The sequence below is a fragment of the Equus przewalskii genome, chromosome 3 (genome assembly GCF_037783145.1).
Source record: "Equus przewalskii isolate Varuska chromosome 3, EquPr2, whole genome shotgun sequence".
NCBI lineage: Eukaryota > Metazoa > Chordata > Mammalia > Perissodactyla > Equidae > Equus > Equus przewalskii.
The window spans coordinates 32,229,091-32,247,853 of record NC_091833.1 but is presented as its reverse complement, the minus strand read 5'-3'; the positions used below and the strand labels follow the sequence as shown (position 1 = coordinate 32,247,853).

General features: G+C 60.9%; 1 protein-coding gene across 3 annotated transcripts in view; it reads right to left on the bottom strand.

Moving 5' to 3' along the window:
* GSE1 (Gse1 coiled-coil protein) overlaps window positions 1-18,763 on the bottom strand; it is a 408,425-nt gene that overhangs the window by 260,015 nt on the left and 129,647 nt on the right. For all 3 annotated transcript variants that reach the window (XM_070612426.1, XM_070612425.1, XM_070612427.1), the window contains exon 2: window positions 801-981. In XM_070612426.1, the coding sequence (XP_070468527.1) occupies window positions 801-981 (181 nt within the window). The remainder of the gene's footprint in view (window positions 1-800; window positions 982-18,763) is intronic.

The following is an 18,763-nucleotide window of genomic DNA, read 5'->3' as shown; positions in this document are numbered from 1 at the left end:
CACAGGCCTGCCAGCCAAGGACGAGGCCAGCCTCGGCGTCACCAGGGAAACTGAGGACGTCTGACGGTGCCTAGACGGGTGGTGGGCTCTCCATGGCTGGGGTGGGGGGTGAGATGCCCACCCTGGGAAACAGCATCTCCCCCCAGCCGAAGGTAACACCCAAGAGGGATGTGCGCCAGGACGTGGCTCATTCACAACCGACAACCCAGAAGCCGTCCCCATGCCAGGGCGCGAGCGGGCCCCCACTCAGGAGGAGCTGCGACGGAACAGCCACCAGCAGCGAGACGGCACAGATGGAGCCTGCGAGGACGAGCGAGGGGCCAGGCTGGAGCTGGGGTCACACCACCAGGCAGACAGGCCACGGTCGTTCGGGCAAAGGCAGATGCAAATGCAAGATGCAGGATGGTGGATCCATCCGGGGGCAGGACGCGGGGCGCGGGGCGACAGGGCGGATGGACCGTCCCAGCGCTCGGATGGCAGCGGCTCTGGGGTGCCAATTACATGATTTCTTCAACGAATATGGTGGGACACAGAGATAAACACAACAGAGGCCGTCCGAGAATCAGGGATGAGCAGCGTCGAGAACAGGAATTCTGATTGAACCACGATTTGATCTAATCCCCAAGGAGTGTGAAAAAAACATCCAAACCCAGGCTGGCAGCCTCGGCGTCCAGGTCTCCCCCAGAACATGGCGATAGGGGTGGAACTCTGCCCCTGAACTGGAGTGGGGCCCCTCCCTGCCGGGGGCGGCACAGTCTGTCCGCCCCGGTACCCAGAGATACGAAAGAGCTGGCATCTACCTGTGCCCGTGAGGTCCGGTCCGGCCCCGTCCAGGCTGCTCTGCTGACACCGCGCTGGCCCCAGCTCCTGGGCGCTCCTGGGGCCCCTGGGCAGGCTCTCTGCTGGGGCGCCCGGCCGGGACTCGGGCTCCCGGGCGGGAGGCTGGACGACCGTCGATGCCTCGAGAGATGCAGAGGTGACCTGGAAAGAGAGGAAGGGGACACAGTGAGCCTCGGTCAGGCCTGCCCAGAGGTGCCCAATGGGTGGGCCCCTGGGCCGTGGGGGGCCGTTCCTCCCCCTTGGCCTGGCTTTGCAGTTGGGGACGCGGCCTGGCCGGTGTGGGGCAGCAGAGCCACTGCGAGCATCTCCCTTGCCCGGCAAACCCCACCCGGGACGCCAGGCTGGGCGCTGGGCTTCCACCTGCCAGCCCACCCCTGCCCGAGCCCCTCAGCTCTCCACGAAGTTACTAATAACTACCTACTAGTTAGTTATAATGATTAACCAGTTAGTCTTCAGTTCACCTTGCAGGGTTAGGTCATCATGTCCCCTGACCCTCTTTTTTTACTGTTTCAATTGTGGTAAAATATACATAACATAAAATTACCATCTTGGCTATTTCTAAGTGTACAACTCAGTGGCATGAAGTCCATTCACGATGTTGAGAAACCATCACCTGGGATTTATTTCTAGAACTTTCTCTTCATCCCAAATGGAAACTCCGTCCCCATTAAACACTCATTCCCCGTTCCCTCCTCCCCTTAGGCCCTGGTAACCACCGGTCCACTTTCTGTCTCTACGACTTTGACTATTCCGGTTGCCCCATCCCTGTCCCACATCTGGGGAAACTGAGGCTCAGAGAGGGGCGGGAGGAGCCTGAGGTCACAGAGCTGCTAGACGCCGAGGCGGGGTCAGCCCAGGTCAGCGGGGCTTCAGATGCTGGGCTCCCGCCTCCAACCCTGGAAGCTTGGGCGCGAGGCCAGGGCCCTGTGGGCGGGCGGGCAGGCGAGGCCATGAGCTGTGACCCACACGGGTTTCGGGGCCTGAATGCTGGCTGCTACCAGGGGGCTGGTCCTGGGGTCTGGCAACGCCCTGCTTCCTGATTATGAGCTCTGGGGCCGGCACGGCTGTCGAAAAGCAGCTTCGTGTTGATCCGGTCTTTTTAGGGATTTGTGCTATAACACCGAAGTGCCTGAGAGAGACGGATGGCTCAGAGCTCCTGAGGCAAGCACGGGCTCCACCAGCCCTACATGGAGAGGCGGATAAATTTACCGTCTGTTTCCGGGAAGGCGTTAATTTATGGGATCCATATGGTGACACTGCCCAGACCACAGCCCCCGCAAATCCCACAGGCCTGCTGGTGGCTGAGGCTGGAGCCAGGAGGAGGCCCAGCACACTTATTCCTTCGCTCACTCACTTGTTCGCTCAGGGCCGTGGCGCCCAACAGCACAGCGGGGGCCAGGGAGCCCTGCGCGATGTGGTTCCCGCCCTCCCGGTTTGAGCTGCTCTCGCAACCTCGCCCTAATCATCTCGGAAACTCTGCCAGGCCCAGGGCCGCTGTGTGTCTTCCATTAGTCACCGGATGACCCGGCCAGCCAGCCCGGGGGCCTGTCTACGGGGCGGCAGCTGGTCAAACCAGGCAACGTCAGGGTGCGCACCCCACAGGCTGGCCGAGCAGAGAGAGGGAGACGGCACGTTCTCCTCCTGATGGCTCCATGTGAAAAGGACGCAGAGGCACAAAGAGAAGAGTGGCCTGTCTGAGCTCCCACAGTGGTTGGCAGCATGGGGGGGATTCGAACCCCCACAGTCGGGAGAACACACGGCTGTGGTTACATGGAGGGAATCCAGTGCCCCCTTGCCAGATCTGGTTTTTCAAGAGGAGGCCGGGAACCCATTTTTAAAAGCGGCACTCTCGTGATTATTAAGCGTTGGCCACTAACCCAGATCGTGTGAACACACTGTGTGAACCACCCACACTCACTCCGCTGGTGGGACTGTCAAATGGGGCAGCTGCTTTGGGGAACGGCCTGGCAGCTCCTCAGAAGGTCAAACATGGAGCTGTCACATGGCCCAGCAGTTCCACTCCTCGGGAGACAGGCGGGACAACCGAAAACACGTGTCCACACAAAAATTTGTACACAAACGTCCGCGGCAGCCTTCAGTCCCACAGACAAATAAATTCTGCCAACAACCCAAACGGATCCGGAGGTGGGTCCTTCCCCAGTGGAGTCGCCAGGCGAGAGCACAGCCCAGCTGACACCTCAACCCCGAGCAGAGGCCCCAGCTGAGCCTCGTGGTGACAGATGTGCTGTACGCCGCTACGTTTGTCGTCATTTGTCACGCAGCAGCAGGTAACTGATACAACCTGTAAAGCCTTAGAACAGAGCCCTGGTCCAGATGTAAAAGTTTTCTGGCACCGTCATATGCCAGAAACACGAGGGGACTGGAGGCGGGTCCCTCCTCTGGTCTAGCTCTTCCCACTACTTTGACTCTCGTCGGAAGTGAAAGGATTTCACCCTTTCTCCAGCGCTCATCAGCAGCGCCCAGGATGCTGGGGGCGTGGGGCCCGGTCAGCACTGAAGGACGGGTGAGGCTGCCAGACACAGGTAGGGCTGCGAGGATGGGTCATCTCACGCCAGCATCGTTGGGTGGGGGCCAATGTTCTCAGCCAGATCATCGAATGGCAGCAAAGAGCCGCCCTTCCTCACCCTTTGAAGCCAGATTTACGATTCCTGACTCATAAAAGGCAGGCCTTGAACCCACGTACTCGTTGTGCCTTCTCTCTACCAGAGCCACGAGGCCAACCTCACGACCTGTCTTAATTTAAAATACTGTTATGACCAGGCCTGGGACGTACACCCTCCACCCCCGGCCCCGGGGACGCTGGAACGCGCAGCATCTCAGATCCGTCCATGGGGCCCCACAGACCGAGCCAGCAGGGCACATGTGTCGCTCCCTTTATCTCCCTGGACTGGGGCCACTTCCTTCCAAGCGTTAGTCAGTTAAGGGGAAAGGCAAGAGGGGCACTTTGCAGGCTTCTTCCACATAAAGGGGATTTGCAGCCCCCCACTGAAAATCCTCATGAGACGGTGCCATGTTGTCTTTCCTCCAGGGAACTGAACCCCTGCTCTATTGTTTTTTAAAACAGTTTTATTGAGATATAATTCACACACAAGACAATTCACCCATTTAAAGCGTACAATTCAAGGGCTTTTAATATACTCACAGAGGTGTGTAACCATCACCAGGACCCATTTGAGAACATTTGCATCACCCCAAGCAAAACCCCATCCCCACGAAGTCACTCTCCACGCTCCTCCCCTGCCCCTGGCAACCACAATCTCCTCTCTGTCTCTATGGATTTGTCTGTTTTGGACATTTCCCATAGATAGAATCCTACAACACCGGGCCCTTTGTGTCTGGCTTCTCTCACTCGGCAGTTCGTCCATGTTGTAGCATGTAAATTGTATATATATTTTTTTTTTGAGGAAGATAAGCCCTGAGCTAACATCTGCTGCCAATCCTCCTTTTTTTTTTTTTTTTTTTTGCTGAGGAAGACTGGCCCTGAGCTAACAACCATGCCCATCTTCCTCTCCTCTATATGTGGGACACCTACCACAGCATGGCGTGCCAAGTGGTGCCATGTCTGCACCCGGGAGCCGAACCAGGGAACCCCAGGCTGCCGAAGTGGAACGTGCGAACTTAACTGCTGTGGCACTGGGCCGGCCCCTAAATTGTTCATTTTTAAGAACAAGGGAAGTTCCCATTTGAAGGCCCACAGTGGCCCAGAGGCCGCTGGACAGGACGCCAGGTTTTCTCTGTGTGTTGGGGACGGGGGGCTGCTCCCGGAGCCCGCTTCCCGCTCCCTCCCGAGGACCCAGCCAGGCTCCACTCTTAGCCCCCTTACAGGAGGGCGAGTGGGCACCGCGTCCTGGCCACTCTCCCCAGCTGGGAGATCTCAGCAAAGTGACCGAACCTCTCCCTGCCTCAGTTTCCCCTTCTGCCAAGTGGGAGTGATACCGCAGTGAATGCCCACCTCTCGGACAGACAATGCGGGGAATCGGATGGGTCATTTCTTCTGAAGCTCTTGGCACATGGGAGTCCTCAAGTCACGGCAGCTGATCTCACGACCCGACAGCAGAAGCATCAGGAACAGGAGCCAGAGGGCTGAGTGCCGGGGCCCCCAAAGCCCGGACGGTTGTGTGTTGTGGGGAGGCTTGGCCCGCCTGGCCCTAGGGCTTCCAGGCCCCCTCGCCTGCTGCTGGCTGGAGCCCCAGGGCCGGCCAGGGGTCCCTAAAGTCACGGGGACGGGACCTGGGGCGTGGGCTCCCCACATTTCCTGATCAATCTGCGCCTGCTCTTTCTTCGGTCAGCTCACCACGCACCCCAGGAGGCCACTGTGCCGACCCTGAATGAAGCGGACGTGGGGCTGAGTCCTGGGCTGCTACTTCCCCACGGGCAGACCAGGAGGGACAGGCAAGTCCCGGCTGCTCTGGCCTCAGTTGACACCGCTGGGAAACGGGCTAGTAACGCCTGCCCCGGATTCTCGGGGCATCTGGCGTGTGCCAGGGGCCTGCTGAGCACCTGCCGGCAGCAGCCCACGTAATCCTCCCAACAGCCCCACATTAACTCCCACTTTGTAGAGGAGGAAAGCGAGGCACAGAGAAGTCAAGTCAGCAGCCCAAGGTCACCCAGCCGGTCAGAGTCAGAGCTGAGAATCCAGGCCAGCGCTACATCCTCTGTCAAAGTGCCCAGACCCCAGAGCACATGGCACACAGTAGGGGCTCAATGAACACCCCCAGGGCCTGATTCCCAGACCCACTGCACAGCAGCCACACGGCAACCCGGGCTGCGGTCTCTAGCACACAGGTTTACCGGTGGGTAGAGGGCACTTGACAAGCTGCGATCGATTTATCCCAAGAGCAAGGCCGGGAGGACAGGACAGGGAGCAGAGCTGCGGGAGAGGGAAGGGAAGACCCCCCAGCCCCTCAGCACAAAGCACGCAGCACCGTCTCCCTCTGCCCCGAGGAAAAGCCAGGCAGGGGCAGGAAGTCAGGTTTCGGGAGAAAAGCCACCCCCACCCCTAGCCGTCTGGGTGCAGCCTCAGCAGGAGGCCAGGAGCGCACGGCGGGGCCCAGGCCGGCCAGAGACCTCAGTCTGCCACCTACCAGGGGACCTGCAGGTCACGGGGCTGGTGCCATTCGCCCGGGGGGGAAATAAGGGGACAGGAGCCAGCCCTGCCATGTGGGCCCCCAGCTGCCCTCTTCCTGCCTGCCATGGCCCCCTGGAGCCCACCCACAAAGACAACGTGCCCGACCCTCTCTGGTGGGATTTCCTGTTCTGCACTGCGAGCTGGTGCATCACAGGCCAGAAAAACAGCACTTTACACCCCTGAATTCCCTGTAACAGCTCCGCAGTGGCCAGCAGAGGACTCCAAACACGGCAATAAGTGGACGATCAGGCCCGGGGTCGGGGGAGACGGAGCAGCCCAGGGCAGAGGCCCCGGGGAGCAGACAAGGAAGGGTTACTCGATGCGCGGCACAGCCCGGGCGTAATTGGAAAGTTATTAGATGTGGAACACACACGGCCCCCCGTAAATGAGTAATCAGGGACTAATTAAGCTCACGCGACACCGCGGATCGCGAGGGAGAGGCTGGCAGCTGCACATCTGCGACAGCAATTAGGGGCGCTCCGGCTGCAGTGCTGGGGGGCGTCGCTGTGTGGGCAGAGGAGCCGTGTCCAGCCGGGGGTCTCGATCCAACAGGGCCCCACCCGAGTCCCCCCGGGGGGCACCCACCTCTCAGGGGCTGGAGGGTGGCAGGGAGGCTGCAGGCTCATCCAGCCTCCAGGACAACGGAAGCCCCAGTGGACACACGGTCCAGGACTTGGCTTTAAGTCTGGCCAGGTGACAACTCGCTGCAGCCCCCCAAGGGGACAGACACAGTCACGACTGTCCACCTGGACACAGAACCACGTCCTGGGGTTTGTGATGGTTCTGCCAGGTGGGCCGAGCGGGGAGTAGGACCAATCCACGTTATAGACGGGGAAACTGAGGCACAAGCCACGAAGCAGAGATCACCCAGCCTGGCTCCCCTTCCAGCAGGCTCCCGGCACCTCCCCGGGGTGTCTGGGCAAGAGGAGGGCTCCAGTGTTTCCCAGGGGGGCGGCCAAGCTCAGCGGGGGAAAAAGAGCGCAAGGTGGTCATGTGGCCAAACAGCCAGCATGGGCTTGGGCAGGGGGTGACCGCTGGACGCCTCGCTGAGCGATCCTGGGCTCGCTTTTTAACACCTCGGGGCCTCGGTTTCCTCGTCTGAATAAGGGGGACGCTGAGAGTCACCCCCGCTGCAAGGGTGGTCGTGAGGACCCCCAAGTGGGGATCCCGTGGCCTTGCACGGGCCTGACACACAGGACACCCGTGGACGCACCTGTGGAGGCCAGAAAGCGCGGCCGCCCAGCCCCACCCCACAGACAGCCAGACAGTTCCCCGATCACGGCCTGGGGGCTGCCGAGGCCAAACAATCTCGGGGTTCAGCTGAAACCGGGGTTCCCTCCACGCCAGGAGCCACTGCTGTCCCCGAAGGGCCAAGTGGGGGGGTCGTGGGTCCTGATCCTAAAGCAGGAGGCTTGGGGCGAACACAGTTTTCAGTGGTCGCAGCTGTAGGTTGAGGGCCACATGCACTGTCTGCAGGTGTCCGCCCACAGGCCTGCTGGGCCCCGGCACATGGACGCGGCAGCCAGGACAGAAAGGCTGGGCCCCCTCCCGCGTCTGGCCCACCGTGCGGGATGGACGGGGGCACGAGGGCTCAGAGCCTGACCGGAAAGTGGGAGACACACCTGGGCTGGGCAGATGTGGCCAGAAAGGGTGGGGCCACAAGGAGGCTGGTGGGATATTCGGGCAGCAGGTGGAACAGGAGCCCACCAGTGGCTGACATGCCCAGCTTCTGCCACTCTTGTGGCCGAAAGGAACATTCTAGAAGGCAGGACCTGCCCCCTTCCTCAAGGGAGGCCTCTGAGGCAGCCGACCGTCCCTCGAAAGGGCAGGGATGGGGCAGGGGCTGCGGTGGGGGAGTCACTGCCCCAGAGGCAGGAGTGCTGGCCCCATGGACAAGGGGACATTTGTGCAAAGACTGGAAGGAAACGAAGGAGCTCACCATGGAGATAGAGATCTGGGGAGAAGGGTGCTCCCAGTAGAGGGCCCCCCCCCCGGCCCCCGGCCTCGGAGCTGTGCGCCCTCAGGTAAGTGACTCTACCTTCCTGAGCCTGGGCTGCCCCTCTGTGCAATGGTGAGGGCTCCCCCGGCAGGGCTGAGGCTCCGTCAGGGTTCCGGGTGGAAGCCACGCGGGGGTCTGCTCATGAGCTACTGTCAATACCCACATGGCCCTCTGCCTCCCCCGCCTGAAATGTCTGCGCCCCCAGTTCTCTGCGTCCTCCTCAGCCGAGGTCTGCCTCCCTCCCCTCAACGCTGCTCCCAGCTCCCCTCCCCAGGCAGGGCTGGACGCGCTGCCAGCCCAGCTCCACTAGTACCCTCATCCCGGTGCCCAGATTCAGGGGTTGCACTTCTGCCCACCCTCCAGACCATCACCCCCTCCCCAGACAGCACTCTGTAACCTGAGGCCCTGGCATGGTGTCCCCAACACGGCAGATGGAGGAGACACCTGAGTTAGGGAAGGAGTCGTGTGGGGGCCTGGGGGAACAGTGTTTCAGGCACAAGGAACAGCCCGTGCAAAGGTCCTGAGGCAGGAGTGTGCCTGGTATGTTTGAGGAACAGCAAGGAAGGCTGTGTGGCTGGAGAGGACCAAGGGAAGCAATGGGATCACATTTCGGGGGCCTTGGGGGCCCTGGAAGGACTCGGGGTCTCATCAGGAGCCAGATGGGAGCTCAGGAGGGCTCTGGGCCAAGCAGAGACGTGATCCGATTTTTGTTTCTGTTTAATTTTTAACTTGCTGCGTGGAGATGCTCGTAGATTCACAGGTACGTGTGAGCAATCATACAGAGAGATCCGGGTGCCTCTTACTCAGGTTCCTACGAAGCAGCCCACACGTCACACGCAGGATGCTGACACTGACAACTCACTGTCCTATGCAGGTTCCAGGGTGACCTGTCCCTGTGCATGTCCTTCGTCCTGCACAGGGTCACCCCTGGATGAGGCTCCCGTCCCCACAGCCACGTTCCCTCATGGGCATCGCCTGCATCGCGCCCCCACTTGCCCCGGCAGTTCCGTCACCTCCAGCGTGTTATGTAAACACAGTCGCGCTGTGCGAGCCCGTGGGACCCGCTGCCTCCCCTCCACACAGCTCCCTGGGGACTCGCCCGGGCCGCCCGGCGTATCAGCAGCTTGTTCCCTGTTACTGTGAGCGGTGGCACACGGCGGGGCTGGGCCACGGCTGGGCGGCCCCTTAGGTGGAGGGGAGCCGGTCCCCCCGCACATTCACTGTCTTTGCCCCCACGCCAGGCTCACGTCCCACCACAGCCCCGTCCCTGCTCCCTCCTGTCTTCAGAGCCTGCACCTGGCTTTACCTGCCAGCTCCGCATTCAGGGCCTGCACCCCCCATTCGTGAATCGATGCCCCCATTGTTATCAGGCACGATGCTCCCCGCCCCCCACCTGCCCTCCAGCATCGCCTCCTTGGATGCCCGAGCTGGGGAGATCAGGTGGCTTATTAACAGCAACCTTTATGGCGTTCTCCCTATTCAAATGTGGATCAGAGATGTTTAGCAACCTGCCAAACGCCACACAGCCTGAAGATGCCCACCCCAACACGCCTAAATTACCGCAAAGACAGATTCCAAGGAGAAGGTGAGGGCAGGCGCCCCTGCCCTGGGCTCCGTGGGGGCTCAGCTCCACCCCGTGCCTCCCCCAGGGGGTCCTCACCCACTTCAGGTGGACATGACATAATTACTGTGGAAGGAACTGCGCCATCGCACCCGGGCAGTCAGTTCATCACGCCCTGACAGTGCATTAGCTAAGTGATCACTAGACTATTAATTTTTTTCCCCAGCTCTTGCCAAGGGGTATTACAGTGAAAAATGGCAGCTTAACCGCAGGGAAATTCTTCAGGGTGACAAAAATAAAAATAGCTCTAATTGAAGTTGATAGAAATTACACCCTTTAAAGACGCACGTCGGGGTGCCCTGGCTATAATGTAAATTAACACCGGGGCAGGGTCTCCGTCACAGGATCGTGGAAACACAATGACAGCCACAGCAAACAGCCTTGCGGGACTCACATCTGCTCGGTGGCAGCTCGGCCGGGCCCCGCGGGGTCGGTGTCAGGAGGCTGTGGGGACAGGCTGAGGGCTGGCGCCCCCGGGCCTGTGGCCACAACCTCGCCTGTGCCCCCACCCCCTGCAGAGGGACAGCGGGCAGGACCCTGAATGACCACTGCTGGAGACCCGTGCGTCCTGGGCGCCCTGCAGGCCCGGGGCTGAGGCCGGGCACCCATAGCAAGCGCTTTGTGCCCCAGCCGCCAACTGCCACTGCAAGGCCCGGCGGCCTAAAGCCGGGGGCTGCCCTGAGACTCACACAGGAGAGCACGGTAATCCCGGGGGCCCCGGAAAACTGAGAGCGTGCCCGTGAGCGCCCGCGCACGGCAAGCATCCTCTGTCAGCAGCCGGAGAGGTTTCCGTTCCGCGTATGAAAGAATAATAAATACAATTGCAATAAAATGATAAACACAGGGCTAGCATCTGCTCCGCGCCCCGCAACCGCTTTAAGTATTTTCCACATATTTTAATTCACTTAATCCTCTCAACACCCTGTGAGGGAGACACTGTCATTATCGGCCTCGTTTCCCAGACGAGGAGACACGTGTGTAAGCTGCCTGGAGGGGCACAGCCGGGAGAGCTGCCGGGGCCCCTCCTGCAGAGCTGCCCCCTGAGCCACTGCGTGGACGAGCCCTCCACCTGCAGACACGCAGGCGGCGCCGGATCTGAACTCAGAGCACACGGCACAGCGGCCGGGGCCGGCCGCGCACGCAGGTTCTTATAAATGACTCGCACGGCGGATTCCCATTTCGGCCACACCCTAAGCTGTAGAGACTGAGAATTCCCTGAACTCTGGAACCCGCGTGCAGAGCTGTGCTGCGGGGGGTGGGGGGTCGGGGGCAAAGCGGCCGGTAATTCATTTACAAATATCCACCAGGCCCTGCCCTGGGCCCGGCCTGTTCCAGGCGCTGGGGACGCAGCAGCGAGCAGGACCTCCAATCTCAGGTTGGAGGAAGACAGGAGCACACCCGCTCCTTCTGGGTCCACGGCAGGCCCGACAGTCGCCGAAGACAGAAACCCCAACACGGTCTCACGTGGAAGACACAGTGCAAGAATCTAAGAACTGACCAGCAGAGGACTTTCACGTTTAATCTTCAAAAAAAGAATAAAGGCTGGGGCCGGCCCGGTGGTGTAGCGGTTAAGTGCACACATTCTGCTTCAGCGGCCCGGGGTTCACTGGTTCAGATCCCGGGTGTGGACATGGCACTGCTGTGAAGCCATGCTGTGGCAGGCATCCCACATATAAAGTAGAGGAAGATGGGCATGGATGTTAGCTCAGGGCCAATCTTCCTCAAAAAAAAAAAAAAGAATAAAGGGAAAGATTAGAAAGAATCTCTTCTTTCCTCTCTCTCTCCACCACACACCCATAGTCGAGGAAGGAAATCTAATAACGGAAGACACATTGAGAAGAGCGATTTTCGTGGCTTTTCACTGCTGTTCCCTGAAAAGGCCGGGAGGGCACAACAGGCTGGAGCGCATCCCGCCTGAGTGAGGTGAGGGGAAGAGGAAGAGTGAGGAATAAGGCGGGAGCTTCTAGAAAGGGCGTCCCTCGCTGGGGAGTCACGCCGGGCTGGTTGGCTCTGTGGCCGTGTGTTCAGAGAAACCATGGGAGATGCGAGCAGACCCTGGGCTGGGGGGACACACGTGTGACCCTTGCACGGGAGGAAATGATGCCTCACGATGGAGAGGACAGGCGAGCGAGCTGGGCGTCGATACCCGGGCGGACTCTGGACACACCGTCGGGCAGTCAACTGCAATCACGTGAAGCAGCAGAAGAAGCAGGCCGCCCGGGGGTGCAGCGGTTAAGTTCCCGCTCCGTTTCAGTGGCCTGGGGTTCGCATGCCCGGACCCCGGGCGCAGACCTACACATCGCTCATCAAGCCATGCTGTGGCGGCATCCCACACACAAAATAGAGGAAGATGCGCACAGACGTTAGCTCAGGACAATCTTCCTCAGCAAAAAAGAAAAACACAAAATGGCAGAAGACTCAGCACACGGCACAGCGTGGCTCCAGGAGGGGAACGGACGCCAGAGCCTCTTCATCCCTTCCGTGTGAGAGGGGCGCTCCAGGAGAGGTGAGTGGGGGAGAGGGAACCCGCAGGATCGTGCGTGGCATTTACTCTGCCCACGACGGCCACCAGGGAGAGGCCCGCGCCAGCACCGCTCAGTGCCTCAGAGATCTCACCATGCTCCATCCTCCTAACGTGCCCACGAGGGAGCGCCTCCTGTTACACGCCCATTTTACAGATGAGACTGAGGCACAGAGAGGGTGAGTCAGCTGCCCCGGGTCACACAGAGTCTGCTCTGCACCCAGATGCTGTGAGGCTGTCATCCTCAGTCTGCACGGTTAACCTCCACTTGAAACTGTCCCCCAGAAGAGCCGGGGAAGCTCGGAGGGTCCCCCCGTCATGTGAAGGAGGTTAAGCAACTCAATACAGACAGCTGGCGAGCGGCGCAGCAGGGTACAGAGCGAGGCAAGGCCGGGGGCCGGGGGGTGGAGGTCTGACAGTATAACCACCAGAACAGAGTATAAAGAGGTCGTAAAATGGGGAGGGGGAGAGAGAGGCAAGTCAGCCCTTTCCCCCTGGGCTCTCAGAGGCCACGTAGAGCGAGCCTGGAGGCAGGGGGCCCAGGAGCAGGTAGGGAGCCTCCCCCCACCCTGCGTCCATTTCCCAGACCTTTCTTCTGATCACTACGAAAACCCTCGCTCCTGAAGAGGTGCAGGAGAGGGGCAGTGTGACCCTGATGGGGACAGCAGGGCCCGGCCGGGGAGAGTGGGGAGCTGTGTCGTTTGTGTCTCTCCGTCTCGTCACGAAGACAAGTGAGAGCTTAGGGGCCTTTCCAGCACCCCCAAACCTCAGAGGGGGGAAGAACCTGAAATGCGTCTAAACTCTGGGATGTGTCCCATAGGAGAGCAATTTTTTAAGAAGGAAATGGAATAGAATAAAAAATATTGGCTGAACCACGTGCAGTAAAACTATCATTTTGTGAAACATCTGTTCCAGGGACGGGGTCTACGTCAGCATCGCCTCGTCACCCGGGACCCCCGCCCTGGGCCCTGTACTCAGAGGCCCTCCCAGCCCCGGCCTCCCCCAGGCGCCCCCATGGGCAAGGAGTCTGCGCGGCCGAGGGCCACACCCCACAGCTGCCCCCCTTCTCCAGCCAGGCCCCTGGGTCTGGGGCTGGTCTTCCCGCTTGTGTGCCCGAGTCCACGTCCAGAGCCACACTAGGCCTCCCCCCAGCCTGTCCCCCCAAGCAGGCTGCCTGCTGGAGAGCCCATCCTGAGGGGTGGCCACAGCTTGGGTGAGCGGGCTGGGCGTCCACATGAGTGAGGCCCCGTGAGATGTGGGACCCAGGGGCCAGGCAAGAAGAGATGGAAAAAGGCACAAGTTTCTATTTGTCCCCTGTCCCCAACCCTTCAGATGCCAGGGCAGATCTGGGGTGTGTGTGCACGTATGAATGTGCATGACAAAACACACATTTGTGTGTGCATGCACATGTATGTCCACGCAAGTATGCATGTGCGCACGTGTGAATGGCATTGTGCACATGAGCATATGCGCACACGTGTGCATATGTATGCGTGTGTACATGTATGTGCGCAAGAGTATTCGTGCACATGTGAAATGCACATGTGGTTTGTGTATGTGACAGCATGCAGATGTGCACATGTGAACGTGTGTGCACATGTGTATATGTGCACACGAACTCACACCATGTGCGTGCTGGGCTGTGATGCACGGCCCTGTCCAGTATCTCACAGCCCAGCAGGTTGGAGAGGGCTGCTCGGTCCACCCGGTTCAGCAGGGTGTGGTGGTCTGACTCCGAGCCGTAGCTCTGCCTCTCCTCCGCGGAGCTCCCTACTGTGGGCACCCGGGGACTGTCTTCCAGGTCTGAGGCTCAGCCTGGGAGCTCCCTGAGCAAACCCTTGCCAACCCCCTGGCCCAGAGCCAGGCTTCACAGATGTTTGTTAAATGAATAATTGAGGGAACAAACAAAGGCTCGAAAATCCAGCAGCCAAACCCCAAACACTACTGAGCCGCACACAGCAGAAGAGTTCCTGGATGCTGCCAAATGACCCCCGGCGATGACCAAGGCCCGAGGCACAGCCTAGAGACTTCCAGAAGGACCCCAGCCGCACCCAGCCAGGGCCAGGCCCCACGCCTCGTTCTGTCACAGCCCTGAGACGCTGGGGTCCCAGGAAGGCCTGGCTCCCCCCTCATACAGGGCCCGGGAGCCCTGGCCTGGCTCTGCTGTCCTTGTGCAGCCCAGGGGAGGCGGGCGGCCCCTGGAGTCCACGCTGGGACCGGTGCCGGGGGCTCATTACAGAGGAAAATCCACACAAATATCTACTGAAAAGGAGGGCCAAGGGCAGTCCCACCTGCGCCACCACAGCTGCCCGTCCTGGGGCCTCGGGCACGACAGTTGCCATCCTGAGGCCTCAGGGATCCCGACTCTGAATGGGCGCAGCTCGCTCTTTCTTCTGCTTCCCTTCTCTCTCTGTCTCTGTCTCTCTTGCATCCGTTATTATTACTGTTGTCGCAGTTGTTGGAGCAGGGCACAGGACCACCACCCGGCAGCCATGGGGGCTCCATGCGTCCCTACAGGGGGACACATCCCCTGGGGAGGACGCTGCCTGGAGGAGGGGTTGGCCTAACAAACACGCCTTCTACGTGCGGCACTTGACCACTCAGGCCACCGGGGGGCTAACAGAGGTGAAGGGACTAAAGCCCCCCCGAGGCTCCCTCGGCACAGAGGCCCACTCAGAAGGGCCCCGAGGATGGATCCTCGCTCACCAGGAGCAGACGCGGCCACCAGGAGGAGGCTGTGGAGGGGGGACTGTCGAGGGGGCTCTGGGGCAGGACAGAACTGGGGTCCAGCGGGCGACAAGCACGCCCAGCGGGGCGCCTGTCCCTGTGGCCACAGAGCCGCCCCTCGGCCTGGCGGTGGCCCTGGCCCAGCGTCCTGAGCGAGTGAGCGGACCAGCGGGACTGTGTGTCCTGTCGCTCTGTTCACGGCACGGGCAGCACCCATGCCGGCGTGAGCCCAGGGCTAAGAGCCCCAGTTTACAGATGGGGAAGCTGAGCGCAGAGGAGGGCAGTGCGAGGGCCCCGGGGGGGGGGTGGGGAGAGGGGAGCAGGCACCTTTCCTGCGGCGTGTGGCTTCCCGTCCCTGGTGATGCCACCCCCACCCGCAGAGACAGACGCGGGCACCCTCAGGAGCCTGGGCTGCACGCGGCTCCACGCCCATCAGCTCCACGCCCATCAGCTCCGGGGCCGGGCGGGCGGATGTCAGCCAGGCTGCCGCCCGCCAAGGGGCCAACGCGCCGGCTCCTTGTTAGTTACTCATTTCTGCTAGATTAAAGGCCTAGTTTTTTAAAAAGTGGATTAAACTTGCCTGCTTGCCTCCCTGGACCCTGTGCTAAGATGGCACCGCTCTTGGCTGCCCGGTTTTGCAGAGCGAGGCCCCACCGGTGCCGCCCCGGGCGCCGCAGGCCGTGAAGCCCTGGACCTGGGAGCTGGCGTCGGGCCGGCCGGGGGACAGGCTCACCCCTGCCCCCCCGGCGGTGTGGGCTGCCTGGGCTCACGGGAGGGAGGGGCAGGGCTGTCCACCCACTGTGGACGGGGGCTCCAGCCTGCCCGTGGGCCCAGCAGCCCTCCCCAGGGGCCGCTAGTCACCTTTAGGTCAGTGCCCGGCACAAGTCTCTTCACAGTCATCGTCCACGGTTCTGCTTCTCTGATTGGACGCTGATGGCCACAGGCGTTTACAGAATGGCCAAAGGCTCCCAGGACGTAAGGGGGACACGGACGCAGAATTAGTCACTAGTGGTCACTAAAGGCTGCCGGTGGCCTCTGAGAGCAAATACAGCCGAGGAGCAGGGCCGCGAGCCTCCTGCAGGGAGGGCAGACGGGAGCTCGGTGGGCGGCCGCCCCTGGGAGCTTGCTAGAAATGCAGAGTCCCAGGCCCAGGCCGGCTCTGCTGCTCAGAGCCTGCACTTTACCAAGGCCGGGGGGTCCGATGCTCCCACGGTCTGAGAGGCCTGGTGCAGCCCACCGTGCGAAGGCATCAGATGAAGAGAAAAGGGGAGAGGATGGGGGGGTTCACCCTGCACGGGGCCTGGCCCCCCGGGACCCTCGGAGAATGGCCGTCAGGAATGCCCTCCTGGAGAGAAGAGACTGGGTGGGGAGAGGGGGCTTCTGAGAGAGGCGGAGGCAGAATCTGGAGTTTCCATGTAAGGAAAACACAACCAAACACAGTATGGGAAAGAGTCACACCTTTCCCTCCCACCGCGCAGATTCAGAACGAGGAGGAGGAGGAAGTGTGTCCAACAGTCAGAACACACCAAGGCCTGGCTTCTCGATGGCTGACAGCCTGGAGGAAGGGAGGGGAGGAGAGGGGAGGGGAGCCAGGGGTGGGAGGGGAGGGGAGGCACCAACAGGGGAGGTGGCCGTTCATTATATTAATCAAGAGCTCCAGCTTTGGAACCCAACAGAGCTGGCTGTGAATCCCGCTGTGTGACCTTGGGCAAGTCACTTCACCTCTCTGAGCCTCTGTGGCCTCATCTGGAAAGTGGGGCCAACAGTGCTCCTTATCTTTTTGGGCTGCTGGAGGATGAAATGGGTTAAGACGGAGCATGCTCTCCATCTGCTTTCACTGGTATGACCATTACGTGGAAGGGGGAGAAGAAGGAATTACACGCGTGTCTATAAACCCCCCACGTCCAGGCACAGACTCAGGGCTTGATGGCGTGACAGCCCCATCTCGTGGCCAACAGTGACGTGGCCTAGAAGATGGCACACGGCAGCGTCGCATTTCTGCCCCCAGTGGTGCGTCCCGTAGGTCCCTGCCCCACTGGCCAGATGTGACTGAGAGTCTGGGCCCCCCACCCCGTGCCCCTGGGGCTGCCACCCAGGAGAGGGGCCCCAGTGGTCCTCGCCAGATGCCCAGATCCCGGAGCTGAGCAGCCAAGATGCTCAGAGGCAGCCAAACCGGTCCCATGCCTCCCGACTCCCCCGGGCAAGGCAGGAGGCCCCAGCAGGCACCGGATCGCAGTAAAGGTGACTCAGGTGTGCACACCCCTTTCATCCGCAGTCCCAGGGCCTGACGAGCTTGCTCATTAAACGTCACAGACGTCCGCAGGAGGAGGAGGCTGATGCCCACATTTGTGCTGCCAGGTCCTGGTCTGGGCCCTACGTGCCCCAGAAAGAGTGAGGGTGGGCAGCATGGCCCTGCTGTCCACAGGAGACGCCGAGCTCAGAAGGGCTAGTGGTCTTGTCCAAGGTCACACAGCAGGGTTTGAACTTGGCCTCCCTAGCTCCCAACCTGGCTGGTTGGATGAATTCCTGCCCCACCACCAAGCTGGGAAATGTGAGCCTTTCACAGCTCCGACACACCTCAGGTGATGGAGACAAGAATGATAACGCCCACCCCCTGCAGCCCCTCAGACTTTCCTAAGGCCTGGTCCGAGCTCCGGGAGGTCTGGCCCCAGGCCCGGGGGCTCACACTCGACCACTGATATTTGCCAGAGGGGCAGGGGAGTGCGAGAGACGGTGCAGAATTTGGGACCAGGCAGGTGCCATGTAAAAACATTTTTAATTATGAAATATTCCAAATGCACAGAAAATAACACAGCAAGCACACAGGTGCCCCTTCTTGCCCACGTGGACCCCCTCCCGGATGGAGCAGAGATGCAGACTGTGCAGCCAGCAGCCCTGCTGAGGGCTTAGAGAGCCCCGGATGGCTCCCCTGGCACTGGGGCCGCCCTGGCCACCCTCACCGCGTGAGGAGACGGACCCGCAGGGCACCTGCCACTTAGCGGGGGCATCAGTCTCCTCGCGCTGCTGCCACAAGTGACACGAATGTGGTGCCCTCAGACACCCCAGCTCATTCCCTACAGTCTGGAGGGCCGAGGGCCGACACGGGTCTCACGGGGCTAGAGTCAAGGTGCGAGCAGGGCTGGCTCCTTCTGGAGGTTCCAGGGAAGAACCCGCTTCTCCTTTCCTTTCTGGCTTCTAAAGGCACCTGCATTCCTGGGCTCGCGGCCCCTTCCTCGCATCGCTACAACCTCTCACTTGTGTTATCATATGTCTTACTTCCTTCTCTGCAGCATCCCCCTCCACCTCCCTTCTCTAAGGACCCCGGGATGACACTGGTCCCACCCAGATGGTCCAGGAGCATCTCCCCATCTCCAGGGCCTCAATCACATCTGCAAAATCTCCTTTCGCCACATGAGGCCACATATGCACAGCTTCTGTGAACAAGACCCCAGGCATCTCGGGGACTACCGTTCAGCCGGGCACAAAGGCTTTTAATAAATGTGGCTTTGCCCGTTACTTCCCACTCCTCCCTTCCCTGCCACAGGAGAGCACGTGGACCCTGAGGAGCCCCCAAGGAGACGACGGATGCGGGCAGGTGAGGCGGGAGCAAAGAAGCAACAGCTAAGGGGCAGAGGGCCAGGCTCGGGGCCCCTGGGAGAGCCCTTGGAGAAAGGGGTCTTGCACCTGCCTCTGGAGGCCCCTGACCGCGCCCACGATGGAGTGGGGGGACTCTGCCCGCTGTGCCCGGGAGGGCTGCTCCGCCCCGGTCCTCCCCGCACATCCCCAGCCTCCCCGCCCCCAGCCGCCTTCCCGGGCAGTCCCCGAGTTACCGTTTTAATGAGTTCTGGCCCTCCAATTAGCAGGTGCGGCTTTGAAAGGAAGTGCCTGGTGTTTACCTTGCACGGG